This window comes from Kwoniella shandongensis, chromosome 2 (assembly GCF_008629635.2).
Source record: "Kwoniella shandongensis chromosome 2, complete sequence".
NCBI lineage: Eukaryota > Fungi > Basidiomycota > Tremellomycetes > Tremellales > Cryptococcaceae > Kwoniella > Kwoniella shandongensis.
The window spans coordinates 1886677-1910705 of record NC_089288.1 but is presented as its reverse complement, the minus strand read 5'-3'; the positions used below and the strand labels follow the sequence as shown (position 1 = coordinate 1910705).

General features: G+C 50.7%; 11 protein-coding genes across 11 annotated transcripts; 2 read left to right on the top strand and 9 right to left on the bottom strand.

Moving 5' to 3' along the window:
- Positions 1-405: 405 nt before the first annotated feature.
- CI109_101359 (uncharacterized protein) lies at positions 406-2185 on the top strand (the record flags this gene model as incomplete). The annotated part of the gene is made up of 5 exons (XM_065966953.1): positions 406-553; positions 707-1177; positions 1294-1397; positions 1460-1706; positions 1758-2185. The coding sequence occupies 5 exons, from the start codon at positions 406-408 to the stop codon at positions 2183-2185; spliced, it is 1398 nt and encodes a 465-aa protein (XP_065823025.1).
- A 375-nt stretch (positions 2186-2560) lies between these two features.
- On the top strand, positions 2561-3571 carry CI109_101358 (uncharacterized protein; the record flags this gene model as incomplete). Its single annotated transcript, XM_032006401.2, has 4 exons — positions 2561-2565; positions 2682-3188; positions 3239-3367; positions 3430-3571. The coding sequence occupies 4 exons, from the start codon at positions 2561-2563 to the stop codon at positions 3569-3571; spliced, it is 783 nt and encodes a 260-aa protein (XP_031859236.2).
- A 218-nt stretch (positions 3572-3789) lies between these two features.
- Positions 3790-6016, bottom strand: CI109_101357 (uncharacterized protein; the record flags this gene model as incomplete). The annotated part of the gene is made up of 10 exons (XM_065966952.1): positions 3790-3971; positions 4026-4136; positions 4192-4322; positions 4380-4503; positions 4561-4698; positions 4752-4869; positions 4920-5088; positions 5233-5397; positions 5457-5760; positions 5821-6016. 10 exons carry the CDS (start codon positions 6014-6016, stop codon positions 3790-3792), a joined length of 1638 nt encoding a protein of 545 aa, XP_065823024.1.
- A 546-nt stretch (positions 6017-6562) lies between these two features.
- Positions 6563-8239, bottom strand: CI109_101356 (uncharacterized protein; the record flags this gene model as incomplete). The annotated part of the gene is made up of 8 exons (XM_032006403.2): positions 6563-6726; positions 6775-6841; positions 6896-7102; positions 7155-7672; positions 7722-7727; positions 7783-7940; positions 7994-8117; positions 8161-8239. 8 exons carry the CDS (start codon positions 8237-8239, stop codon positions 6563-6565), a joined length of 1323 nt encoding a protein of 440 aa, XP_031859238.2.
- A 50-nt stretch (positions 8240-8289) lies between these two features.
- Positions 8290-8682, bottom strand: CI109_101355 (uncharacterized protein; the record flags this gene model as incomplete). The annotated part of the gene is made up of 1 exon (XM_065966951.1): positions 8290-8682. The coding sequence occupies one exon, from the start codon at positions 8680-8682 to the stop codon at positions 8290-8292; it is 393 nt and encodes a 130-aa protein (XP_065823023.1).
- Positions 8683-9023: 341 nt separating this feature from the next.
- On the bottom strand, positions 9024-12396 carry CI109_101354 (OPT family small oligopeptide transporter; the record flags this gene model as incomplete). Its single annotated transcript, XM_032006404.2, has 10 exons — positions 9024-9418; positions 9486-10226; positions 10296-10513; positions 10570-10806; positions 10866-11316; positions 11373-11724; positions 11779-11857; positions 11912-11973; positions 12045-12211; positions 12354-12396. 10 exons carry the CDS (start codon positions 12394-12396, stop codon positions 9024-9026), a joined length of 2745 nt encoding a protein of 914 aa, XP_031859239.2.
- Positions 12397-13643: 1247 nt separating this feature from the next.
- CI109_101353 (uncharacterized protein) lies at positions 13644-15243 on the bottom strand (the record flags this gene model as incomplete). Its single annotated transcript, XM_065966950.1, has 5 exons — positions 13644-14138; positions 14249-14453; positions 14510-14856; positions 14906-14986; positions 15046-15243. The coding sequence occupies 5 exons, from the start codon at positions 15241-15243 to the stop codon at positions 13644-13646; spliced, it is 1326 nt and encodes a 441-aa protein (XP_065823022.1).
- Positions 15244-16628: 1385 nt separating this feature from the next.
- Positions 16629-17679, bottom strand: CI109_101352 (uncharacterized protein; the record flags this gene model as incomplete). Its single annotated transcript, XM_032006406.2, has 5 exons — positions 16629-16720; positions 16792-16877; positions 16939-17264; positions 17343-17539; positions 17667-17679. The coding sequence occupies 5 exons, from the start codon at positions 17677-17679 to the stop codon at positions 16629-16631; spliced, it is 714 nt and encodes a 237-aa protein (XP_031859241.2).
- A 331-nt stretch (positions 17680-18010) lies between these two features.
- On the bottom strand, positions 18011-20357 carry CI109_101351 (uncharacterized protein; the record flags this gene model as incomplete). The annotated part of the gene is made up of 8 exons (XM_032006407.1): positions 18011-18221; positions 18281-18378; positions 18435-18875; positions 18935-19278; positions 19336-19534; positions 19609-19895; positions 19956-20152; positions 20233-20357. 8 exons carry the CDS (start codon positions 20355-20357, stop codon positions 18011-18013), a joined length of 1902 nt encoding a protein of 633 aa, XP_031859242.1.
- Positions 20358-21419: 1062 nt separating this feature from the next.
- CI109_101350 (uncharacterized protein) lies at positions 21420-22447 on the bottom strand (the record flags this gene model as incomplete). Its single annotated transcript, XM_032006408.2, has 4 exons — positions 21420-21727; positions 21839-21908; positions 21981-22283; positions 22349-22447. The coding sequence occupies 4 exons, from the start codon at positions 22445-22447 to the stop codon at positions 21420-21422; spliced, it is 780 nt and encodes a 259-aa protein (XP_031859243.2).
- A 107-nt stretch (positions 22448-22554) lies between these two features.
- On the bottom strand, positions 22555-23859 carry CI109_101349 (uncharacterized protein; the record flags this gene model as incomplete). The annotated part of the gene is made up of 5 exons (XM_032006409.2): positions 22555-22735; positions 22853-22997; positions 23132-23584; positions 23693-23774; positions 23833-23859. The coding sequence occupies 5 exons, from the start codon at positions 23857-23859 to the stop codon at positions 22555-22557; spliced, it is 888 nt and encodes a 295-aa protein (XP_031859244.2).
- Between the last annotated feature and the right edge of the window lie 170 nt (positions 23860-24029).

Here is a 24029-nt window from a genome sequence, read left to right as displayed (position 1 = left end):
ACATAACTGGGATAAGACAGCATGGCGGGAATTGGTTGGGTCAGCGACAAGGTATACCCCATCGGTACGGTTCGGCCCAAGCATGCACGAGGGTCATGATGTGCCGAACCCCGAAGCACTATGTGCTATCTTGCGTGCAATCTTATGAGTCCGGTCGGGCAAACGGTTATGTCTCCATCGCATGTTGTTCTCCGTCGGACCCGATTTTCCGTTCAGCGTAATCCGGCAGTTCTTTTTCTGTTGTTGTTACCGAATTGTCATAATTTCGAGTGCTCGTTGTCGACTTCGTTCAAGTCGATTGCTGCATAAACACATATAATACAGCTGTGATCATATAGGACAACCTCAACGACCGCAATCATCGCATACCGCCACCACTGAACAAGTGTAACGCCCTTGCCCGCCATGTCGTCCGCGTCAAGCTCAACTTCGCTGCCAAAGGCGATCGACTTGACTCATCACCTATCACTTACGGCTCGATCCAGGCAACCAAGTCCATTGAAAGACATCATACACTACATGTCCCTTCCTGGGATGATTTCTCTAGCCGGAGGTGAGTTATGCGTTTGTTGTACCGTGCTAATTGGCTAAGGTCTCCCCCACCCATCGTTCTTCCCTCTCACCTCGCTCAAGGCCAGCGCGTACCCATCATCCACTGTGCTTGATACCGCCGCTCCGACTACTCCAACCGATACGGTTGAGTTAGATGTCCCTCTCCACCCGTCTAGTTCCACTCCATACGCTCTGGCCCCTCTCATGCAATACTCTGCGTCACCCGGTCATCAGGCACTCCGCGATTTCGCTATGGAATTAACAGCCAAACTCCACAAACCAGCGTACAGCGATTACACCACGCTACTCAACAATGGCTCTACCGATGGTTGGAACAAGCTAACCACCTTGCTGCTGGAAAGAGGAGACTATATCTTGGTCGAAGAGCAGATCTATCCTTCGGCACAGGCAGCCTTCGTCCCGCTAGGATGCAAGGGCGAGGTCGTCGGTGTGGATGGAGAAGGTGTGGTTCCCGAGCTGCTGGAAGCAGCGTTGGTGAACTGGGACGAGAAGAAGGGCAGGAGACCACATGTGATCTACCTTGTCCCGGTTGGACAAAACCCCTTGGGTAGTACAATGAGAAGAGAGAGGAGGAAAGCTGTGTACGATATCTGTGTGAAGTATGGTGAGTTGCACGGTTTAGAAAGCAGAGCTGACAGGAAGACGTCATCATCGTTGAGGACGACCCCTACACCATGTTGCAATTCCCACCCTACTCACCCGACGAGCTCTCGTTGCCAGCTCCAGCGCACGTCGACGTTGATGCCTTTGTTGAAAGTATGGAGAAGAGTTTTATGAGTTTGGACTACCAAGGGCGAGTCATCAGGATGGAAACGTTCAGCAAGGTGAGTTGCGCTGCGGAGTGAGATAACTGCCACTTGCCAGAGACGAAGCTGACGATGAGCAGACCATCGCACCTGGGTCTCGTTTGGGTTGGTTCACCTGTAACTCAGTCTTCGCAGAGAGACTACTGCGTGGGACAGAAGTTCAGACTCAACATCCGTCCGGATTCTCACAAGTGAGTTCGGAGTATATCTTCAGCGCTGACAGTCCAGGCAATCATCGGTCAGTTGCTCCACCAGTGGGGAATCAACGGATATTTGGAATGGGTCACCAACCTGAAGGAGCAATACCGAGTGCGCAGGGACTGGATGGTGAGTTGGGGGCTCACACGACATACACTGACAATCAGCTTGACGCTCTAGCTACCCACTTTGATCTCGTTCCAGCGGACCAAACCGACATCCCTGGTGCACTCGGTGTAGTCGCATTCGCCAAGAATGATCGATCTAAACCGCTGCTCAGCTTTGTACCACCAAGAGGAGGCATGTTCCTCTGGTGCAACGTCCACTACTCTTCCAATCCCGCGTTCATCAAGCTGGCCGAGACTTCGGACGATCCCGAATCCGACTACGAACGGACATTCTGGCAGACGTTGGCAGATGATCTGGTATTAGTGACCCCCGGATGGTACTATCAGCCTTGGATGGGAGACGAGTTCAGATCGACAAAGTCAAGAGAAGGTAAACCCGGTATGGGACACTTCAGACTGGCTTTCAGCTACGAGGGGAAAGCAGATATGGAAGAAGGCATTAAGAGATTGGCTGATGTCATGCACCGAGAATGGGCGTAATGAAGATCGGAGTAAGAGTGGTACTCCTTTCATCTAGCATAGCAACGATCGCAATCTCGCAATGTATACAACATCTCAGATTGCAGATTGGCTGCGCGGTATGACAGGGAGTTTCCGCAAGACTTGCATTTCTCAGTCTCGCCCATCAGGTTGATCACTGCCCTAGGATCCTTGGACCTGGGATCCTGTACCAGGATTCTGGGAAGCTGGCCCAGATTTGGTTCCACTTTTTTCGGGGCTTCGGTCGATGACACTGTGTGGGGTTATGTATAGATGTATATGAATCTCCTATGAAGCAGTCACCACCCTATATCATGCAGGAGAGCGAGGGGAATGCCAGGGTTACATAATTACGTGATCGATCCCGCGCAATGAATGTGGTGCGTCCCGCGCAATTTACTGAAAATGTCATTTGCGAGACTACAATGATATGACGAACATGAAATCTAACTTATACGTGTTGGCCATTATGCATTTGTTGGGCATGGGTATATAGCGACGATGATGGTCTTGCAGAGAAGAAGCTCGTATGCACCCAGTCCTCGACAACGTCCAAAATGTTCAGAAATCTCTCACTCGTCCTCCTTCTAGTCAGCGCGCAGCTCGCCCGATCAGTACCGGTTGCTTCTAGCGATCTCGAAGCACGGGCGACATGTCCGACCTACAAAGTCATCGAAGCACCAGGTCTTGGAGATGACAGCGGCACATGGACTTCGCCTACCACATTCCAACTACTGCACGATTTGGCCGGTGGTGAACGATACCTGCTCACCACGCCAACTCCCCCCGATAGCGGTCCCAACAGTGACTTTGTACAAATGATCGCTCTTGCCGCGACCGGTGCCAATGAGATCGTTACGACTGTTGCCTCTACTTTCGCAACGTGCCCAAACACAAAGATCGTCCTCTTCGGCTACAGTTACGGGTCCATAGAGGTGGTACTTGCCCTTAACAACCCATCGCTTGTCCGTCTCCCAATCGCAGCAGTCATCATGTACGGAAAGTGAGTAGATTGATCGCTTTCACCTTGACTTCACGCTGATAGTACCATAGTTGCTTCTGGCACGCTGGGCGACGCGAGAATAGGGGTACTGCTACAGAAGGGACTTCAGCCTGTGGCCAAGCACAAGGCTTGGGCACACCGGTCACATACGAGTCTGTGGCTGCGGACTTTTGTCTGAAGTGAGTGCTGCCGAGTCCATCGCAATTCAGACGGACACATGCTGACCACCTGATTGGAACAGAAACGACTACCTCTGTACCGGAACGTCATATACCGCTGGCGACAACACGCATTGGAGTTACAAGAACTCTAACTGGCAAACGGAGGCTGTCCAGTTCGCCGCCGCCCGAATTAAGTCAGGAAACAACATCCCTCTGAAGTGAAAAAGATGAGTGCTTTCGGAAGACGGCTGGTATGATTACTGTAGCATTATAATCACCATGTAGCAAATCAGATCATCACATATGGAGAGTGTGACACGTGCTGCATCGCAAAAAACCATTGCAGAAACTAACACGAGAGTGCACACGCTTATATGGTCTCATCGTCATCGCAGATAGCTCTCAGTCCCGGTCTGATTATACTTTCGATAACATCCACCTTACGTCCTTTGCGCAAGTGCTCCTCCAGCGACTTTGCCTCCAGCGACCGGTCGAGACAGCTTATTGGCCTTGTCTTCCACCACAAAAGTCGCGAGAACCTCTTCGTCACTATGTCGAGTTCGTACATCCGCAATACCATAATAGGTTGCGGTGGCCTCGCTTCTAGTCAAGTGTAACTCAACTGTATATGTTGAAATCAGTCAGTGGCACGGGCTTCGTAGATGATACAACTCACAATACCCTCTGGTCGCTCCTTCAGTCCATTGAAGCTCTTCATTGCCGGTGGTGTTTACAAGCTTTTGTGCGGCAGCGAGGTAGTAGGCAGGGGGGTAAGGCCCATTGAGGGCTGAGGACATAGCTTAGGTTTGTATCCACTCATTTCCATCGGCTGTTACACTCACTGCTGTTGTACCCGAATGAAGAAGGGGATGAGACGGCAGTCCCGGCAAACTCGACAGCATAAGCACCGTCACCCGTAGCCGGATTGTAATCTGTCTTGTTGTCGTACGCGATGTCCGAGACCCAATTGGCACTAAAGACAAGGCTTGGCTCAGCTCGACAGATCACTCACTCTAGACGTCGAACTCACTGAGAGTCGCCAGAGATGATGATAACATTGTCAATCTTGTTCTCGCTTATGGTATCGAGAACCCTTCTTCGATTGGCCTTGTAGCCATCCCAAGAGTCAACGTTGTCTGTCGCAAGATTGGCGACTGCGACCCCATCAGCACCGTTCGCCAACGCCTTGCACAACCAGACGTTTCACCCACAGACGATCTGTTGACCGACAACTTTCCACTGAGATCCTCTAGTAGAGGCGTTCTTCAACTCGGAATAGAACCAGTTCTCCTGGCGACCTCCCATGAGCGACCGAGCCTCTTCATCCTGGATTGCCTTGACATCATCGGCTGTTATAGAGGTTGTCAGTAACTCGTACCATACACATTCGTTGGCTACTCACTGTTGTAGTACAGGTCGGTGAGATCTCGGTTGTATTGTCTGGTATCCAGCAAGATCAAGTCTGCAAGAGTGCCAAACTTGAACGATCGCCAGATACGCAGTGCATCATCGGTTTCAACCTGTGTGAAACATGAGCACTTTGGGTTGAAAAGTATGACATTCCACGCACAGTTCGGATGGGGAGCCACTCGAAGTAAGCCTTGACGGCATGTGCTTTCCTCTCGGTGAAGCTGACGTTGGAGTAAGTTCCGGCAATCGTGTCATTAGAGTCGGCTGATCCAGCTTTCCAAGTATTATCAGCGACCTCATGGTCGTCCCATACCAACTGCCAAGCATGGCTTTGGTGAAGTGCCTGAAGATCGGGATCGCTTCGGTAGGTCTTGTAGCGCTGTCGGTAGTCGTCCAACGAAAAGATCTCGTGATTGGGAGAGGGAACTCGATCACTAATTATCAGTCTTGTGTTCGATTGGCCGACCACTCACATGTCCCGCCCATCGCCGTAGCACGCATGCTCCGACGTGCATCCGTCTCCTTGATACTCGTAGATGTAGTCACCTACGTGCACAGCGTAGTCGATGGTGTCTCGTCGTGCAACGTTACCATAGGCGTTGAAGAAACCGAAGGGATAGTTAGAGCAAGAGAAGACGCTAGGCGCGAGGCGCCGAGGGTAAGTGAACAAAGCCATGGTCTGCTGGACTGTACTTACCCAAACGACACCTTGTCTACGTCTTCGTCATCTTCGGTCGGAGTGGTCTTGAACCTTCCCACGGGGGAAGCGTTGCTCTTGTCTGCGCAGTTGACAAATCTGTAAAAGTAGGTACTTTTCGGTGTGAGTCCCTTCGCTTCGACCTTGTACGAATAGTCGACATCACTAGTGGTCCAAACCTGGTCCGAAGTGACGAGATCTGACCAAGTGTCGTTGCTGTTGCTGACTTGATATTCGAGACAGACCGGTCGGGGATCAGGGGTAGACGGAACCGGGTGGGTCCATAGGATCACCGAATCCCACACTGCAATACGTCAATAGCATTAGCCAGAGCCCTCTGCACACTGACCTCACTGTCACTTACATGGGTCGCCCGATGCTACATTGTATGGGAAGTCAAGCTGTCCGTCATAGTATTCCCATCTTTTGTGGTTTCTCTTGATCAGATCTCGACGAAGGGCAAGTCGGGGTGCGCGGAACGAGGGAGAGTCATAGGCAAAGTTCCGCTCGATGGAAGCGAGAGCGACACCAGCGAGGGACAGGACGGCGAGTGAGAGCATCGCAGCGGTCTGCAATGTGTAGGGCTTTACGTCGAGGCGAAATCATGTTGAGGCTGTACCTATAAGTATTCTGATGCTGCGTGTCGAAGATTGGTCAGCTCCTCAACAATAGCTGCTGCCTCTTTCGAGTGACCTGGAGAAGATCTAGCGTGAAGGTACAGTGACACGTTGGATGGTGAACGACGAATGGCAAAGCTCGCTTTACATCGTGAAAGAGCTTCTAATAAACGTGCGATTGCGATAACCGTGCCTGAAATAAGATACGGTGACTAAAGAAAGCGGGATCATGGAACTCATATCGACAAACTGACCGACTTTTGGTGAATACAAGTGATAGACTGCATCCTCTTCATGCCAACCAAAGGATCGATCCGCTAGTCCCCAGTCCCTGAGTGAACAATCGACACGTTTTGAAAACGTGCCAAGCGCACGCTTTCAGCAACGTTGCGTTGAATTGCTATATACCGTGTGCACGTAGTGTGCAAATGAGCCTGCTTTCGGCCTCTCTAATCACATTACTAAGCACCAAACATCCCTATATACGTCCTACGGTACCCCTAGGAAGTCCGCGTCGAATGGTTTTTTGTCGGCGTGGCAATGCACTTCGGCCGTCTGTGGAACAGTCCCATTCAAGATATACGCTTGTATGACAGCGTTGCTGCAGGCGGATAGATCCCTCGCCGAGCTGTGGCCGTAACCATGATGGACGACTGCATGGAGGTCAGTGGGGACTTGGCAGGTGATGACTGGACACTCACGCATCCGAGCATTGTTGCCCATCTCCTTGGCCAGACGACGACCGTTGCGAAGTGGTGTTGCCGGGTCCTACCTCATTGTTAGCGGTGCACACTCGCTCAACAGGCGAAGTTCAGTACGCACATATGGACCACCTATCAGAAGCAGCGGATTCCGGAGCGTATTGTTGAATCCTCCTCGGTAGATCTCTGCCGGTTGCCACTTGAAGTGACGACAAGGCAGAGTAGCTGACAGTCTGGACGAACCAGAGATCCAGGACTTCGCAGTCATGTTGACGTGAAGGTCTTTCCACCAAGCCAGTGACTTTTGTTCAGCATCCGCAGAGTCTCCCTGTACAGCTTGTCAGTCAGTTCAAGTCGATCTGACACTGTAGACAACTCACGCATAGGACCATCATTTCGAGCTCTGAACTTTGAGGACTGCTCCGCTTCTTCGAAGGATCAAATGTCCAAAGAGTCTTGTGGAATTCCTCCAGAACTAGAGTCGCATTGCCGTTCTCGAGTTCGGCCAGTGCTTGGACTCCAGATTTCCAGTTGGGGGGTTGATACAGGAGATGATACAGCCACTCAACCAGGTTCTCATAGCTCACTATCCCCGCGCCTTGGGAAGAAACGCCTGAGATCGGTCGTTGTTTCGTACTTTGAATCAAGGTATGAACTTTCGATGACAAAGCTTCTCGTGCCGATTCGTAGACATCGTCGCTTTGCAGCTCATCCATTGCGAGAGCGCATCCTTTTGGCCCAGCACGGACACATTCGCCAATAAGACCGTCCTCAAAAGCGTCGGTGACATTGTCAAGAGAAGTGACACTCCATCCCCAAGGTGTCCAGCCGTCTCGGACAAATTCCATTCCGTCAAGAGCGACGTTACCGACTCGATCGGGGAACATTTGGGCGTAGGCTGATCAGGGGTCAGCGACATCTTCACCGCGAAGCACTACATAACTCACTTTGACCTAAACGATAGGATCAGCCTTGATGCCTCCTTCCAAAATGTACTGCTCAACTCACCAATACCAGTGCCGTACGAGACCATAAAAGCAGTCAATGTATCCTCTCCCAGCGCTTCTCGAATAGCATCGACATCCCTCGCAACGAATGCCGTCGTGAGGAATCTCGGTATATCTCCATACTTGTCCTCGCACGCTCGCAACGTAGCTTCGTTGATGCTGTAAGTCTGTCAGTGATGAGCTCCAACAGTAGAGCGATGTAAACAGCTCACGCGTCCATTCGATTGAGTGTATCATATCCAGACACTTCTGGCCAGGACTGGACCAGCCAGCGCCATCGATCACGGTACGCATCGTGAGGGAAGCATGATATCGAGGGAGATGAGAGATTGACGCCTGTTCACAGTGTCAGCTGGACAACAACATATCACCCACTCACCTCTTGGATCGAATCCGAGAACGTCCAACTGTCCATCCGTATACATCTCCCCAAACCGCTTGCCCTTGTTCCACAGCATTGTCGTACCAGATCCCCCGGGACCTGACGTAAGCTTTCTCCGTTTTCACTTCACTCACCTCCAGGTTCGATCACCAACGTTTTCTCCGATTTCTTGCCCGGCCGTTGCTGGTACAACACCGTGCTAATGTTTGCGGTTCGAGGGTCTGATTGATTGGTGTAATCGAGAGGGACAGTGAGGTAGCCGCAGAGGTAGTGCGGGTCGGTACCGCATTGCTGCCAGTGGAAGGGACCTGAGGGTTTCGCGGTGGACTTGATATCAGTCCTAGCGGCAGAAGTGGAACTCACCTTGTGCTTTGAGATAGACAGAACGAGCCAACCCAAACAAACAACGATCGCGACCATTAGACATTTCAAGATGGCAGGGACTGGACCGCTTCGCCATCCACGACGAGTCGGGCTATTGCTTTGCGGCAACGTCTCTGCACCCTCGAGACCTCTCATCGTGCGTGGTGTTGTATTCTGAACCTATAGTAGATGCTCTCTCGTTACATATAACCAAAAGGGATTGTACCACCAAAACATCGTTCCTCTTGAATATTGGCAAACTCGGTCATCTCCGCCTCGATGACCCACATGCTTACTCTTGCCCGTCCGTATCTAGGCGAGATCGCGTGATGGTGTTGATGTAACTAACGTAAACAACTGCATGACACTGATGCACTCGTGCAACACAGAGGACAACAGGATCGCTGCCTACTGCTACCCTACGGCTACCCTACGACACTATTCTACTGTTACTACCATTACTAAGTCATCCCTTCCCCCTCTCCGCATTCAGGCATTTAAATGAAGGTGCCGGAACCAGGCTCGGGTCCAAAGTAACCGACTTCGGGGACTTCTAGACGAGGACAAGCGACACCTTCACAGCCCTGTGCGTAAGCTGAGTTACCCCACCAGTCGAGCTCAATCGCGGGGATCTGGAGACCGAAGAAGATGACGATGGCAGCGAGGGCGATAGCGGTCATCCAGGCAGCGGCAAGGACGTAGTTGTACTTGGACCAGAAAGCAAGGTATCTCTTCTTGATGTAGAGCCAAGAGAAGCAGGTGATGTAGACGGCGGGGAGGAAGTTCGCGTAGTTGTAAGGAGCCCAGAGAAGACCACCGGCACAGATCATGACCGGGTGCAATTGTCGTAGCCATTGCTGCTTGGGGAACCTGTTCTGCAAGAATCGGCAGACTGTCATGAATGGCAATGTGGTCAGCAATGCTACCGTTGCACGTGTTGTCACGGAATGATTACTCACTGAAAGGCAAGACAAAACCGACAGGGAACCCGATCAACAAAGCGTTGTAACGTCTGCCAGGACCGAACAGCCTGTTGGGGCTGAGAGTACCCCAGAAGACGGAAGCGGTGAAGAAGGTGTTCTGACCGGGACAGGTGAAGCCGAAGGCAGCGTCCGCGGTACAGACGTTCTTGAAGGAGAGCTGGAAGTTGAAAACACCGGTACAAACGAAAGTCGAGATGAGCACGGCAGTCATCTGGGCTACAAAGGTGTGTCGAGGGGGGATCTTGACGTAGTGGGCGAGCTTGAGATCGTTGCAGAAGTAGATGGCTTGAGCGGTGGTGATGTATCCGTACATCTTGAAGAAGTTCATCTCCACAGCGTTACCTCCGGACATGGCACCACCGATGAACTCGGCAAGCACGTTCATGGTGACTTGAATACCAGTGACAGCGGTGATCATGCCGACGGGGATAATGGAGATGAGCGCCATGATGATACCGAAAATGACAGTGGCGGGCGAACTGTGGGTGGGGTAGACACCGATACCAATCATACCAAGAGCAGCAGCGAGTGCAAGCACGATCATGTACCACCACTCGGGGACCTCTTTGTAAACCTTCATCAATTTAAAGTGAATGTCTTCGGCCAAGTCGTCTTCCTCGTCGTCGGGTGTCCCCTTTCTCTTCTTGATCGCACGCCATGCACCTTTAAAACCAAGCCTGATATCGTGGTAGTGGTACAGGAAGGCATATGCCAAGGCTGGTGAGAAGTGACTTTGGTTAGCTTCCGGCTCTCTCTTTGGTTGACATACATGCGAGAAACACATACTGGCAGTGTAGATGGCAAAGAACCAGAAGTAGATGACCAAGTTTCCGGCAGCCATGTATGGCTCCGAATACTGCTGGTATTTGTCGTTGTCGAACTCTCCATTTTCGTTGAGGATCTTGGCAACCGCATAACGACCTCCGGTGTTGGCGAAGATTTTGTTACTGTTGATAGGCAAGTATCCTGATTCAAAGGCGTTCGAGTAATAGAAACCGAGGATCCTGTCAAGTGGATTAGTGATCATCACATTTGTCGTCGCGGCTAAACCCAAACTTACATGAAGAAGGCCATGGTCATACCCAGCAGCTGGTTGAGGATAGTGAACGTAGGCAGGACCATTGGGACCCAACCTTGAACGGTAAGAGTGTTGAAATCGAATGTAGGCCAAGGGTTGAGACCGAGACCATTGAGAGAACCGGTGAGATTGGAGAGGGTGACATTGTTAGGGGAGATCCAAGTCATCCAGTTGAAGTATTGGAGGTTCTGGAAGATAAATCCGGGGAACCACCAGTAGCTATATCGTCACACAAGTCAGTCTCAATCCCACCACCTGACAACGCTAAGAACACTCACATGAACATGGACACAAAGGCATACATGAAGAACTTCTCACGACTCCAGGTATACATCCTCTTGAAAGGACCAGGAACAGGCTCGTTTGTCTCGGTGTGGAGAGCCTTGTTCAAGGCGACGGTGATGAGGGATGCGGGCCACACACAGAAAGACGGCCAGACGAGGAACTTTCGGCAGATACCAGCGAGACCGAAACCGACAAAGTTGCTGCCCATCGAACACAAGATCTGGTAGCCAAACTTTTTGGCGTACGGTTGGTCAAAGTAGACGGGGAGAGCTTGGACAAAGACGGTGTAGTTGGTGTACGGTGTGTTATAAGCGACGGTAGCCATGATGGTGATGAGCATGTGTTCCTTCTTGTTGAAAGGTCCTGGGTTCAGACTGTGTTGACGACCAAAGAGACGGAAGGTCTTGTGCGGTAGTGCCACAGCCATCAACTTTCCAAGGGGGTCTGTCGACCCAAAGTTGTCAGCTCGAGTCGATCGCTAAAAATAGCGTCACACTCACAGGCGAGAAGTTGGGCAACGTTGGCGGTGATATAAACCGACGGGTTACGGATGCTAAACAGCTCGTTCACGAAGGCTCCGATACCCGAGAAGATGACTCCGATTACCCAAACTCGGAAGGTGAAGGAGGGCATGGACGGATCATCGGTGTTGTCGACGTTGGCTCGAACTTCGGCATAAGGTGAGTTCTCGGTAACAAGCAACGCCTGGAGCTTCATCTCGGTGATGAGCTTGGCGTGCGCGTCGGGATTGCTGAACACCTCGGGGTTGTCAAAGAATTCCTTCATCTTGTCCAGCGCATCCGTGTTGAAGTTCTGATCGTGCTTGTGCATGGTGTAGACTTGTGTCATGATCTAAGACAATGATTAGTTGCTGTTGTTTCCACAACCGTCAGCAGGAACACTCACAGCTCGAGTCCTCTCCAAAGTCATCGTGTTCAGTTTTTCCTCAGTCGCCGCAAGATCCTCCTCTGTCATCTCCAAGGCGCTACGTGTCATGTCAGCCACACCACTGATGCCCCGTGGACCTGATTTGACTCACTCCTTGACCGCCTCCTCCTCGACGACCACGCCGGGTTCGTGGAAGCCATGCTTGACGTCAACCTGCATGCCAACAGATCGTAAGTCTTGATCATCGGACTCTACGGCTTCAAACCCATCTCCACGGCACTCACCTCTCCTTCCAAAGAAGAAGACTTCTTTTCATGATCATGTTCGTCGTGGGGGACTGCGGTATCGTACCGCTTCTCCGCGCTCAATGCGGGAACAATATCGTAGTTGCTCATGTTGCCATAGGAAAAACCAACGTTTGGGAAACCAGAGGGGATTGGAGCACGATACGCTTTCCCAGTTCAAGTTATATACAACAGCTTTCTATCTGTCGTGTGGGTGTTCCCGGGGAAATGCACACTGGCATGGAGCCTTATCTCTTCCCAGAATCCCTTTCTAGCTCCTAAACTGGGCCGGACCGCTCGTCAGGTCACGAGCTTTATCAAGACGATAGATGGTATCATTTTGGGACCGCATGGTGCAGCATTGGGCAAGCCGAATACATGGAAAAGAAACCAGAAGCACTCGTGTGCACAGAACAATCAATAGTGCACCACATGCACCTCTGTGAGGGTCCTAGGTGAAGCACTGTTCCATACGATCCTGTACCGACGAGAATGACAGATAAGAAATAGAGACTAGCTCCAGGATCGACGTTGGGATTTCCTGAGAAATGAGGTGACTCTCAGCCACGAAACCAGAAACCTTCGCTTGCTCTTGGAGCTAGCCTTGAGGCTAATAATAGCTTTCAAACGCCACGCATGGTCGCATGTGCCGTATGCTGGAATACATCTTTCAATCTGCCGGCATTCCCTAGCTGGACCAGCGGTGATCGTTAGCTGACGGCACACCACTCCACTTAGGGATAACATCTAGGCACATACTGCCGCCGATATACCCCGAGGACGACGGAGGCTAGATCCAGAACAGATTACCTTCCGTTGGTGTCGGATCACACAGAGCTAGGCTTGGGCTCTGGTTCTGCCTGTTCAGATGAAGCGTAGAGAATCACCGCTTCCTGCACTAGGCCAACTGATGCCACTTTTTCCAACAAATCGGCACCATGAACGCCCAATCACATCTGAGCGAAATTAGAACTGCATCCGTCTCAGATTTTAGACTAGGAACCAAAGTGCGCCGCCATCGTTCCGACTTTCCATGCTACACGCGGTCCGATTTCTAATTGTAGATTTGTTCGTCCTCTTCGTCATGACGATGGTCTTCGCGTAGCATTGCGCATCGAGATAACGAAAAGCATCTGTCAAACTGGACACGCGGTTCTGAACTTACAGAGATGTTCGGGACTATGTTTATGCGAAATCGTTCAATGTTCGAGTAGCTGCTTTGCTGAGATTAGCCGAGGCCGTGATGTGCTGTTGCGCTTCGAGGTTCACTCATCGCGGAGTAGATAGGAGCCTTTGCTTTACGCGTAAAATAGATTGCTGGTACCAAAAATACATTCGGTCGAGTCACGATGTTGACAGATAAGAGTCCCACCGGACTGCATAGTCTGTAACTCCACATGCGCTGTACCGATAACGATGGAGTGGAGCGACATATCTGTCCGACCAAAAAATAGTAATGCATAGTTTCCTGTTCCGTTGTACAAAGCGGCCATGCGCTTGAGATATCATTTCTACACGAAAGCATACCGTCCATCCATTAAAAACTAAGCTACGTCCATGTGATCGTTTTTACCCAAACACCTGTTCCCGGCTTCAGTATTAACGCCTGCCCTCAGGGATACCAGCAACACCCTTGTCGTTGTATCTCCATTTAGTGACGAACACAAGAACAGCGGCGAGACCCATCAAAGCGGTGGAGATTGAGAATCCCTTGACGTATTGGGGTGCGTCCTTTGCAGGCCAGAAGAAGGAACCGTAAACCGAGGCAAGGTTGCCAACACCGTTGATCAAAGCGATCGAGATGGCTCGCTTCTCACGTCCATCGAACATGGTGACCATCCAACTGAGGAAGACGGGCACACAAGTCCAGATACCGGCACCACCGAAACAGATCATGGCGTATCGAACGGCGTTGTTGTGAACCGAGACACAGATGATGAAACTGATGACGGACAAGCAAGCAGCTCCCAAGACGGTGTATGCCTTTTGACCAGTTCGGTCGGCGTTCCAACCGGCGGTGACGGAAATAACAAGGGCGACGATGTAGATGGGAACGGTCATGAACTGGGCGATTCGACCTTTGTAACCGAGAGCCTTCATGAGGGTGGGGAAGAAGTAGGAGATTGTTCCGACACTGTTAAGAACGTTGTAGATGATCATGAAGATCTGAAAGTCAGCCAAGCTCGGTAACGTTATGCACTCACATAAGTCTTGGGGTCCTTGAGAGCAGCAAGGAAAGCTTCCTTGTGAGACATGTCACCAGCTTCCTCCTGACCGTTGTGGAGACGGGCGACGGCAAGTCGTTGCTCGTCGGCCGAAAGCCACTTGGTGGTGGTGGGGTAGTTGGGCAAGACGAAGTAGGCGAAGCAGGCGATGACGACAGTTGCGAGACCTTCAATGATGAACAACCTGAGGATAAACGTGTCAGCGCGAGAAGAATTTGAGGTGTGCCACGGGCAACTCACCACTTCCATCCTCTGGTGTTACCAACACCCTCCAGGCCCTCAATCAAACCACCAGCAAGGAGACCACCGAAGGCACCTGAAACCAAGGAGGCGGTGTAGAAAGCGGCAATACGTTTGGAGAGCTCAGCGGGCTTGTACCAACAAGACATGAGGAGCATGACACCTGGGAAGAAACCGGCTTCGACAAGACCGAGAACCATTCGGAAGGCAACCATTCCACCGAGAGAGTTGATACCCTTGGCACCGATGGACATACCACCCCAGAGGATCATGATGGTAGGAAGGAAGATACTGGGTTTCGATCGGGCGAGAATCATGTTACATGGCACTTCGTTGAGGAGGTAACCCTGATTAGATGGTCAGCCAAGTCTTTCGCCAGTGAGAGAACAGACTTACGACGAAGAAGATGGACAAGACGAGCGAATAGTCAGAAGAGGACAATTTAAGGTCTGCTTCCATACCACCGACTTTGGCGTTCTGAATAGCCGATAATCAGCATTAGGTATATATAAGAAAGAAGAGAAGAAGCCACTCACTCCGATGTTGGTTCTGTCGAGGTAGTTGAAAACGTACATGATCCAGAGCATAGGCAAGAGGTGTCGATCAATCTTCCTCACGAGACGCTTCTCCTCGTCTGAACCGGACACATACTCGTACTCCCTATCGTCGATCTTGGATAAATCCCCAGCTTCGACGTGTTGGAATTCCTGCTTGTCGTCAGGTGTGAAACTCATGATGATTTGCTGTGACGGAGTTGTTTGGTACGGGGAGGGGGGGGAATGAAAATCGTTTCAGTTCTGGGTCAAGACTGGGGACTAAGAATATCGTTTATGTGTTGCTTCTTATGCTTTTTCAAGAGAACGCGTCCTTCCTGGATTTGCCTGGGTTTGCCGCAAGGGGATCTTAGCTCTCGTTGTCCTTCATAACCCCAATGGGGTTTTCTATCCCTCCTCGCTAAGGTTGTTAGCCCAAGGGTGTACAAGATGCAATAACCTAATTCACAAATACTGGTCCCCCGCTGGGGAACCCGCCGACAGCCGGCGGGAAGATTGCGTACACGCATATAGGGCGATAAGCGGAGACACTGCTCGTACGCCTGGAGCGAGAGACATTTTATACCCCACAAAACATATCATGTGATGAAAGATCTCCTGAAACAAGACTTGGCACTGTGTCACCGGCCCCTGTCAGACCGTATCAACGCACCACACCAGAGAGGGGCATATATCGAATTGTATCAGGAACCAAACGTAAAAGCCAAGCCTTCTTGCGTTCTCACCGGTTGTTCTCGTTCCCATGATCGACGCGGTTCCACTTCAGAGTCAATAAGATGACGTTACGTTAATGCGGGGGAAGGGGGGAAGGTGCGAACCTTCCGGTATTTCGGTTCCAAGCTCTACCGGCGCATATCCATCCGTATTTATGGCATGCGTATCAGGAAGATGGACGCTGGTTCGGTGTATCACTACTCCGTTGGGTGTGTGTTCGCGGGAAACGGGTCGGTACACGTACAACTATCCAATCGGGGTGCGTGACAACCCCCGGGAACAAACGATCTTTCGTAGCACGTTGCTGACGTTCTCACGTCCGACATCGTTCCGGTTGAATACCCGTACAACCACCCGAATCTGTGGGAACAGGTTTGGACTGGTGAGGCGTTGATGGTGTCTTCGGTTTATGTCAAACCGACGGACTAACCCTCGGTGAGGTCACCAGGAAACAATTGACATATCTGCTCTGTACAGCGGCGGCATTATTCGGATTATATCATCAACAAGTGAGCAAATGCTTCGTTTAACACGAGATCAGGATTGTAGGTTCCTACCCCTCATGCCAGTGATTCCGATCGGTGTATGAAACAGACATTCAAGCTCTGCGAGACAGATCTAATATCGTAAGATCGCATAACACAATCAAGATTCCCGCCGGAATAGAAACTGGATCTTCTAATGATATCTCACACAGGCTCCGTGTGGCGCGAAGTGATTAAGAACATAGGTGACAGAGATCCCGATCGTTATACGGTACAACAACATTATTCCAAATGCATGAAATGGGAAGCACATGTACCGACGGGGAAACATCTCCGTTCTCTACTTTGATCGAACAGATGGAGAAACTACTGCTCCTTCTCCTTGATTTGCTTTCCGGCACCTTGTCTCTGGACACCGACGGCGTATTCGTACACGAGCTTACCACCGAGCATAGCCGCTGCAAGCGAGACAGCAAAGGTAGATCATTAGTCCAGCTGTTCACGAGCTATGTTTAGAGCGGTGACTCACAGTAGAAGAGTCCTGGGATGGCGATAGCTCCGAGGAGGATGTTGATCCTGGGCAAGGGTTGGTTGGGATAAGCGTATCCTCGGTACCTAAGAGTAAAAGGTTTGATTAGTATTCGATCCCGATCCCGATCGTAAGGGCAAAACTTACCAGTTCCAAGCGGCCAGACCGACGACAATGTCGTTCAACGACGCGTGTTTCACGGTCATTTTGACCTTCCTCCCTCCTTCATCCTTCATGTTCCAAGCATCGTCGAACAGTTTGGTCCACGATCCCTTGATCAAGTATTGTGCTCTGATGAGCTCGTAACCCTCTCCGAGACCTGTAATGATGGCAGGGATGGCGGTGATGACGCCCGCGGCGGCGGAGTAGTGGGCGAGCGACGGAATAACAGCTTGTGCGGGGAGGAAAGAGGAAGGGTAGTATGAAGGTGGGAGGAGGGTCAAGGCGGACAAACTGAAGGTCGCAGAGAGGAACTGTGTAACGACTAGTCGTCAGTTACGGGAACAGCAACATCCTGCTTTGGCTTTGGGTTTGAGTAGGTCGTAACTCACGGCGATGGGCCAGTGGACTGTAGCAGGGTGAATGGGATGTCCCATCGCGAGATCGGAATTGGGCACTTGGCCGGTCAGAAGCACACTAGCTTCGTGAGCGACGTCTTCGGCCTTTCGAGCGACATCTTTGGTTGTTGTACTTGACGACGACATTGTGAGTGATGGATGGGTTGGTGATTGAATGATTGAAAGTAAAGCTGTAATTGAATTGATATCTGCGACTTATGAAAGAATGCATGTACTTGCTGCAACTCATACCTTGACAGACCGTTGTCCAGCCCGACTCAGCACAACTCTTCTACGTCACTGGGTCACTGTACCCACTCAGTGTATGCATGATCGCGTCTGTACGGTGAGGAAGTCGGAGTGAGATCGGCAATTCCCATGGGATCGACGCGATTCCAATATTCCAGTCAACCAATCAGATCAGAGATATTTCCGAGTTGCATCATTTACGTCATACGTCATATTGCACTCACTTGGTGCTGTGGCATCGAGCAGGCGGAAGAGGTTCACAAGCTGCATACTAAAGCACATAACATCCACGACATGTTACAAGACTAGCAGTGGCCATGATTATTATACTCACACTTCACTTTGATAGCGATGAATCATTTCACTACAGGGGACAGCGCGAAATTACAAGACAGGGGTGGAACACCGCTCGCTCAGTGCATCGCACCAGGAGCAGAAGCGACGTAATCTTCCGATTTCTCAATTCCGCCAACCTCCTCGAGATGATACAACTCCTCGAGGTGTGCATCCTTTTGACGAAGAATGTATCGTTTGATGAACCATGGAAGCCAGGTTCGACCTTGATATGCGATGTGGTGGGAAGTAGGCACTCCGAAGACATAGTCGAGCTCTTCGAGCGTGAGTCTTAAGGAGATGACCGACGTTGTTAGTAGTGTATACAAGGGTGAATACGTTAAACTCACTGCTTGGTCTCTGGGAGAAGGAAGAATATCATGACGAATGCGATCATGTTGAGTCCTGCGTAGAAACAGAACGCACCGACATGACCCATTGCACCGACCTGTGCGCGACGTGCCGCTCAGCTATTGCCCAAACCGCTATCACTACTTGACTCACCATTCTTGGGAAGGTCAAGGACAGGACCGAAGCCCAGAAGAGACATGTTGCGACTGCCCATCCCATACCGACTTCTCGATGGGTAAGGGGGAATACCTCTGCCGAATAGGCGAACGGTACGGGTCCCTCACCGACGGAATAAAACATCGCAAAGAGATAAATGAACAGTGCGATCAAGGGGATTCTAGCGCTGCTTGATTCGTGGATAATGAAACATAATCCTGTGGCAAGCAAGGTCCACGCCATGTTGGGGAACGTGCTCAGAAGCAAATTTCGTCGTCCAAAGGTATCAATCGTGAACACGGCCGGAATGGCGAACAGGAAATTGACGAGACCGAATCCCCATGAAGCGAGGAGTGAGGAGAGGGGTGAATATCCAGCGTCACTGAAGACTGAGGAAGAGTAGAACGCGATGATGTTGATACCACACATTTGTTGTGCCTGATAACAATACTGCCCTGTTAGCTTTGTTGATGATAGTGTAATGATGTTACACTCACGATCATCACGACGAAACTAGCGAGTGTTGCACGACGCACACGAGGGATCGTGAACAACTGTGTGAAACGAGTAAGATAGTTGGAATGACCAATCGCAGCGTATTCCTCTTCCAATTGTCGATGGACATAGTACAAGTCTCTCGCTGCTTGGAGAGGAGAGTTACGAAGTCGAAGAAGTGAGCGATAAGCTTGTTGGTATCGACCTTTGCGCATAAGCCATCGAGGTGATTCGGGGCAGAAATAGACGCCGACCATGAGTGGAACGGCGGGGATGAAGGCAGAACCAAGTTGCAGACGCCAAGCGACACGTCCTACTCGGTAAACGGCTAGATTCGCACAGAAGCCTGCGAGTCGATATCACATTAGATGACATATATGGTATATAGTACGACACAACGCACCAAGGAAAATGCCAAACGCAGTCCAAAGCTGCCATGACATGACGAGTCCACCTCTGACTGATGCTGGTACATTCTCAGCGTTAAAAATGGGGATGGTGGATCCCTTCAGACCCATACCGACGCCGAGGACGATACGACATCCGAACAACTGTTCCCAGTTATGCGTGAAACCCGATGCGATGGGTCCGATAAAGCAAAGCTAAGACGTGAAAGCATTAATCGGTGTCAGTCCTTGCTAGGCACCTCTGACAGATGTCTCATGTGGACACTCACCACCGCAGCAGCAAAAATGACACCTCGTCGACCGAAATATTGGTTCATCGGATCGTTTAACCAACATCCAACCAGAGCTGAAGCAATATATGGCGCTGCGTTCACCAACCCGACGAGCCATTGGTTTGTCGACCAATTGGGATCAGTCTTTGCATCGTTGATACCGAATTCGATTGGGAAGGAAAGGTTGGCACCGTTGGAACCGGTTTGATCCCATCCCTGGACAGCGGCACCGACAGAGGCGAGGACAACAGTCCAGATCAAAGAGCGGGGCTGATCCCATTTGTCTGAAAGGCACACACCATCAGCCATGGGCAACAAGTCGAACAATAAAGTAAATAACTCACGACTCTTCTCTCGGCGAATCACGTTCTTGTCAGCCTCGTCGAGTTCTTCGTAGGCTTCAAACTTGGCAGGGTTTTGAGCGAGTAATGCGCCTTTGCGGAAGATGTGGTTCTGCTCGGTGAACCCTTCTTGCTGGCAGAATTTGTCGACATCGTTGAAGAGGGTCTCCTTCGGAATACCGTAGAGTGGGTTTTGAATTCTGGAAATCGTCAATAAGTCATCCATCAGAGAGAGAGCTACGCGTTCGAAGGGTGGATCCATTTCAGGTCTACTGCGCACCTTGCATTCCGGTTGCTGTTGATCCCCTCTAGAAGGTCTTGGTGTCGGGACACCTCCTTGTGCAAGGGGGCATTGTGCTTCTCATAATCCGACTGGTGGTCAGGAGAATGGTTGCCGTTATTCATGTTTGGTTGACGTGGGTCCTTGATTCAATTATTATGTTCTCAATTTGGCAGGATGTATGGGCCAGGGAGGTAAGAACCCAAACGCGGAATGATGTGTCACACATATGCCCCTCTGTGCGCTTATATAGCGAGGATGACGGGTCCCAACGATCATCCTTTCCGACCGATGAGAACGGTGGCTCAAGTGGAGCTGACTTACTTTGGTTGTGACGAGCAATGTGGGCAATATGAGTCAGCAATCCGTAATCGAGTAGCTAGGCAGGAAGGCGAGGGAAGTTCTTTTTGCCGTCAGGCGTTTTCGTCATTCCAATTTCAATGTCCGCATGATTCGCGGATCGTCCTTTTTGGCAACAAATCAATCCCGAGCCCGTTATGTTGTCATCGTTCTTCTCGCATCAAGGGAGCACGAAGGCAATTGACCAACATCAGCGCAATAACCGACGGTGATCGCTGACTGCGTCTACGCTAGCTGACTGCGCCTGACGATCGAGATTGCGACGATAAAAGATCCCAGCAAAGTATGTCAGCCATGGTCTTTCCTTTCCACAAATGGAATGCAACGCGGCATTCGACCCCGTCAAAGATCTCGGATCATCGCCGGCGGAAGACCAAGCCTGCCTCCAGATTTTCTGGTGTATTTTTAGGCAGGACAAGACACTAGTCGCCAAAGTAAATGTATGATGTCAATACAGGTACGTATATTTCGTCGTTGTTGGGTCACGAGACGACGAAATCCCATAATTGCTTATCGTCATCCCAGGCACATTGAGCGGGATGGGCAATGGTCGAGATTTTCACCCGTAAAAAGACAGATAGCGAAGTAAGATCAACGGCAGTTCACGAATATCTGTGGCATTTGATCTCGGTGATCGAAAATGTACCTGCCCGAGATTGTCGATGGCTGCGTGAAAAAAGTTAAACCCAAATAATCCTGCTGGTTGCAGGGTGTACGTAAATGATAATGAGGAGGAGAGCCTGTATTGATATAATCGTATATGATCTCGTTGTCTGTCTCTATTCTACACGTGACCTGAGAGCTGAACAGGAACGTAGTGATTAACTCTACTTGACCGCTTCCACGGTCCCATCCGCCAGAATCCGCTTGATTGCTCTCGCCGGATTTCCAGCAACCACAGTCCTTGCCTCTACATTCTTGGTGACCACTGAGCCAGCTCCGACGACAACTCCGTCACCTAGCGTGATTCCCGGAACGAGCGTGACGCCTCCACCGAGCCAACAGTCTTTACCGATGGTGATGGGTTTGGCCCATTCGGGACCGTTGAGTCCATTTCGTTCTTCGGGCGATAGAGGGTGACATGGAGTGAGAAGTTGGCAGTTCGCGCCGATCATGCTTCGATCGCCTATGGAGACTGGTAGATGGGCAAGGAGAAGATAGTGATATGATACTCTTGTCAGCTACGATACGATGCTTTGACGAGGTATGGTGCAATCGTTCAAGAGGAGAGAGTGAAAGTACGTACTGGGACACACGTCGAGGAAGGTGCAATTCGGACCGATAAATATACCATCACCAAAGGAGAGGTTGAATCCCTATTCCGTGACGTTACAATCAGCTCGCTTCGCAATCTACCGAATGCTGATTCGCATTTCTGCGACACTCACATATTCACAGGTGAACGGAGTGACAATGATCACTTTCCCCTCCATATTCACAAAGTCCTTATACAGCCCAATCCTCTTCTCCATATTTCTCTCCTGATTGATATTCCACAGTTTCTCGGCTTGAATGTCGGCGAGTCGTCTGATGTATGGATCGCCAGCGAGGTATGGTCTCCCAGCGACCATGTTCTGGATATGGGTGTAGTTCTCTCCATCTTGTAAAGGGATGAAATAAGGCTTGGTACCGGCGAGTTCCTGATCAGAGGACGACATATAGTGCTGTATAGTGAGTGCGCTGTGCTGTACCTGGATGATAGAGTAAAATGAGAATCAGGAGAAGACTACGTTGCGATCAGTGATCTGCTGTGTACAGTGTGAGTCGTGGCTGTGGGTTCCCCGCATGGGGTGATGAGGGAGATACTTTTGTAACAATCACGTGCGTTCTCGGCGCCGCGGCCCGATCGAGTCATTGCTTTCGATATCAGAATGATGCCTAACACAAGAGCATATGCTTGGACATGGACTGCATTGACTACGAGTCCTCTACTGCACAGTACCCACTGGTGCGTATTTGAGATCACTCGTACACTATCTTGTTGCGCAACGTTCCAATCCCATGCGAGAGCCGACAGTGCACCTCGTCATCATCCTTGAGCCAGACCTTGGGCGTTCTACCATCACCGATGCCAGGTGGAGTACCGGTAATGATCACAGTCCCAGCTGGTAGAGTCGTGCCTTGTGACAGGTATGATATGACACTTGATCGATAAGGAATGATGCATGATCAGCGCTCGTGTGACTTGTTCTCGGAATCGCACATTCATAATGCGATGGATGTCCGATTCTCCCGAAGAACAAGTGGCGTTCTCACTCACTACGCGAGAGGGAATATCATCTTCCTTGCACTGCCATCTTGCATGAGCTCCCCGTTCAGCGTGGTTTGGAGTGAAATCACATGAGGGTCTGGCAGTGCGCGAGTGGAAACGAGACATGGTCCGAGAGGGCAGAGCTTGTCGAAGCCTGTGGTAGCATCAAGAAAAGTCAGTTATTGCATTTCATGACACAGTTTGTATCGTCAGGCGGGTCTCATGAGAAGCTTCCAGACTATGTGTTCTCGGTATACATTGACAATGAAGTGGTTGAAAATCACTCGCCTTTCGCATAACCCCATTGACTACTTTCCGCTTGATGTTTCCTCGCCGTCAGATCGTTCGCCCCCGTCCAGCCCAAGACACAATGGAGAGCATCCTCCTCCTTCACATCCTTGCACTCCTTCCCAATGACAACAGCTAGCTCGACCTCGTAATCCATCTCTTCCCTCTGACATACCTTTGGGATAGGTATATCTTCCCCTGGATTGGCGAGACAAGTCGATGGTTTGAAGAACAGTGCTGGGACAGAAGGATAGGCAAGATTCATCTCCGCCGCGTGGTCTCTGTACGAGAGACCGGTGGCGCGAATCGTACCGACTTGCGAGGAGGAGATGGGGGAGAGGAGGATCTTGACGGTAAATATCGCACCGGTTCGACGAGCATGGGGGTCCCATGGTTTCAGGGTGTCGAGGATATGAGCGAGAATAGGAGTCGAGTCGTGGTATGCGAGGCCGACTGTGGAATTGATAATGTCAGCATGACATGCTTCCTTACACAGAGGAGCTCGTTGTTGGTCGATTTCCATATATGTGGGTAAAGGAAGCACTCCACCAATGAGCTCACTGTCCATGTCCGGGTCCACCGGTTCACCCAGGTATTCTTTCCCATCCTCGTTCGCGATGAAGCGGATGAGCCTGTACCAGGTCTATAAGACTGCATCAGTGCATTGCGAAATGGTGAGTTCCTGATTATCGTTGACTTACAGGCGGAGTAGTAATGCTTATCGGCATTGTGGAGAGAGCGTTTATCACGAAGCGACAACTCAAACTGCTTGGTTCCAGAAGGCTTAACGTTAGCTTTCGAGCCAGAGACAAGAAGTGTTGTTAGCAAAATGATATTGTGAGTCATAGCATTTTGTGTTGAGAAACTTTCGAAGGGACGATGGCCGAAAGGAGGGTCG